Here is a 2,773-nt window from a genome sequence, read left to right on the forward strand (position 1 = left end):
TTTTTTTTTTTTTTTTTTTTTTTTTTTTTTTTTTTTTTGGCAGCTGGCTGGTAAGAGGGATCAAAACCTGGACCTTGGTGTTATCAACACCATACTCTAACCAACTGAGCTAACCAGCTAGCCAGGCTTTCTAATTTTTAAAATATCCTGGACAGGAGGTGCAAAATTTTATTGCCCCTTCTTTATTTCTGGGCCATTCAGCTTCTGCGAGGCATCAGGTCTCCACTGCTTAGAGTACATGTGTGGCAGGGATAGTATTTTGAATACTAATATGTTTTCTTTCTCTTTGTATTTTTCCATGTTCTTTCTCTTCATTGAAACTGATAGCTGGTTGTGTGCTTATTGACTCAGGGGTAGCACATGGCAGGATGGAAAAGGCAAATAGCACACAAGCCTTTCTGGCTTCTGAATTCCAAAAGGGGGATCCTACGCATAGGGCCAGAAATAATGAGGGGAGTGGAAGCCACTCTCCCAAAACTGAAAAGAAATTTTTCTGGGCTGGGGAAAGGAGATAAGTGTATTAGTCCATTTCTGTTGCTTATAATAGAAATATCTGAAATTTGTAAAGAAACAATGTTTATTGCTTACAGTTTCAGAGGCTGGAAAATACACAGTCCAGTGGGTGCATCTGGTGAGGGGCCTTTTCCTGGCGGTGAGTCTATAGTGACACAGGGTATCACCTGGTGAGAATGACTGGAGCAAGAGAAAGCTAACCTCTTCACCTGGTCTCCTTTTAAAGCCGTCAGAACCGTGCCTGTTACTCCATGAATGGATCAATCCATTTACAAGGGCATGGTCCTCACAATCTAATCACCTCTTCAAGGCCCCACCTTTCAGTTACCATAATAGGATTTCCTATCTCTTAATAGTTATGGTGAAAATTAAGCTTCAGTGAGTTTGGGGGCTACATTCAATTCACAGCAATGAGGTGAAGAGAAACTGAAATCCATGGGTTTCAAAAGCAAAGGGTGCCTGTGCACTGCCTCCCAAAGAGTGCTGCTAGGAGGGGTGGCATGATCCCATAAAAACTGGCTGTTTCGGGTGTCTGAAGATACTTCTTCTTTAGCCAGTAAGGAAGTGAGTAATCTGTATAATGGGGTCAATAATATCCACTTCACCAAGCAAAGCAGTTCTGAGAATTATAAGAAATAACACATGTGAATGGCTGATACTAAGTAGGTACTCAGTAAATGTTATATTCCCTCCAACCCACATTGATGTTTTGGCCTTGCCCTTCAAACCAATTCCATTCCTGTCTCACCCCCATGATCCATTTTCCACATTCTTGCTCCTGGACTGCTGAATGGTACTGGAGAAAAGGCAGCAAAATCATGCAGGCGAGAGGCAAGCGAGGGCTGCCGTGGTCTCCTCCTCTTTCTCCTCATCCTCCAGGGTATCAGAACTGAAAGGAATATCTTAGAGAACTGAGACATTCCTTTCGATTTCCTGTGCTTGAGTGGTAACTCTCTCAAATGATAGCATATGGCCCCAGAACACATGGATGGGGAGAAGGAGGCAAATGGATAATTGAGTTATTCACAGACATGTGATTTCTGATACCCCGTACCATCTGTGAGTCCACAGATGTGTCCTCCTGGCCCTTTGGTTTTCCTGGAATCTCCAGGAATAAAGGAGAGTGGGGGAATTGTTAGCAAATCTCTGCCATGTGCTTAGCTATGCGGAACCATGTCTGGTTTCCCTTTTGAGCTGAGCATACTTGTCAGATGATACTCAGTTCTCTATTTAGCTGCTCCAGAAGTGGATAGATTTCTCTTTGTGGTGCTCAGGTATCTACACTCAGACAGAGGTGGCAGCCCATGACTGGGGCATATTTAATAGAGCTCTATACTTGCATAAATAAATTGGGTTTTCCCATGTTCTCTCCAGGAAGAGAGGCCTGTGGGTTTTCAAAGGCTTCTATTGTGCTGTCGTCCTAATGGTATTGCTTATTTGTTTCCTAACAGGGATCAGAGTCCTTAGAGAATAGGAAAGGGGACAGATAAGTTTTGATTATAAGGAAATTGATGTGAGAGCCATCAGGCATGGGCTTGGGAAGACAGACTTAGGTAGAATGCTATATTTGGGTCTTGCTTTCCAGATGGTGAGGGATGTGTGGGGAGCTGAACATAAGGTTACCTCCACCTTCTTTACAGTTTGACTTCCAATAGATATGGATAGACCATGACTATGGCCGTGGACCCTCTCAGAAAGCATTGCTGCTCACAGATTGGTCCAATCTTTATCTCAGTTGGGTATGTAGTTTATTTTAAGTTCAACACCTTTTTTTCTTTTTATTCCTTACAGATTTATGAAGGTAGCAGGAAGCACAGTGGATGCAGTTACCTGGCAACAGTAGGTATTCACCATTTTTGCTCTTACTTATTATCAGCTGCTATGAAATGAAAGATAATTAGTTGTCACCAAGTTCATAGCTGACATTTAACAAGCTATCTTTCATCCTTCGAGAAAAAGTTTTAAACTAACTCCAAAACTGTTCTTATGGCACATGCTGGGTCATAGTAGCATGATTTTGTTTTATTTTGCTGTTTTCAAGAAAAAACAAAATGAAACAAAACAACCCCCCCCCCAAAAAAAACAAAAAAAACCACCAGTACATTTTAGAGAGGTCAGCTATTATGTACAATTTTAAATTAATCTGTCATCAGCAAGTAGGTAATAGGGATCTAAGCATGCCACCATTTCCCCATAGGCTTTTCCTTTGGGAATAAATTTTCTTGGGAGGAAATAGTTTTAATTGCTCAATATATCATGT

General features: G+C 41.5%; 1 protein-coding gene across 1 annotated transcript in view; it reads left to right on the forward strand.

Moving 5' to 3' along the window:
* LOC103586802 (inactive heparanase-2) overlaps positions 1-2,773 on the forward strand; it is a gene marked incomplete at its 3' end in the record, with an annotated part of 226,462 nt that overhangs the window by 40,799 nt on the left and 182,890 nt on the right. The window contains exon 2 of the mRNA XM_008568134.1: positions 2,305-2,352. Within this exon, the coding sequence (XP_008566356.1) occupies positions 2,305-2,352 (48 nt within the window). The remainder of the gene's footprint in view (positions 1-2,304; positions 2,353-2,773) is intronic.

The sequence above is a fragment of the Galeopterus variegatus genome, unplaced genomic scaffold (genome assembly GCF_000696425.1).
Source record: "Galeopterus variegatus unplaced genomic scaffold, G_variegatus-3.0.2 Scaffold378, whole genome shotgun sequence".
NCBI lineage: Eukaryota > Metazoa > Chordata > Mammalia > Dermoptera > Cynocephalidae > Galeopterus > Galeopterus variegatus.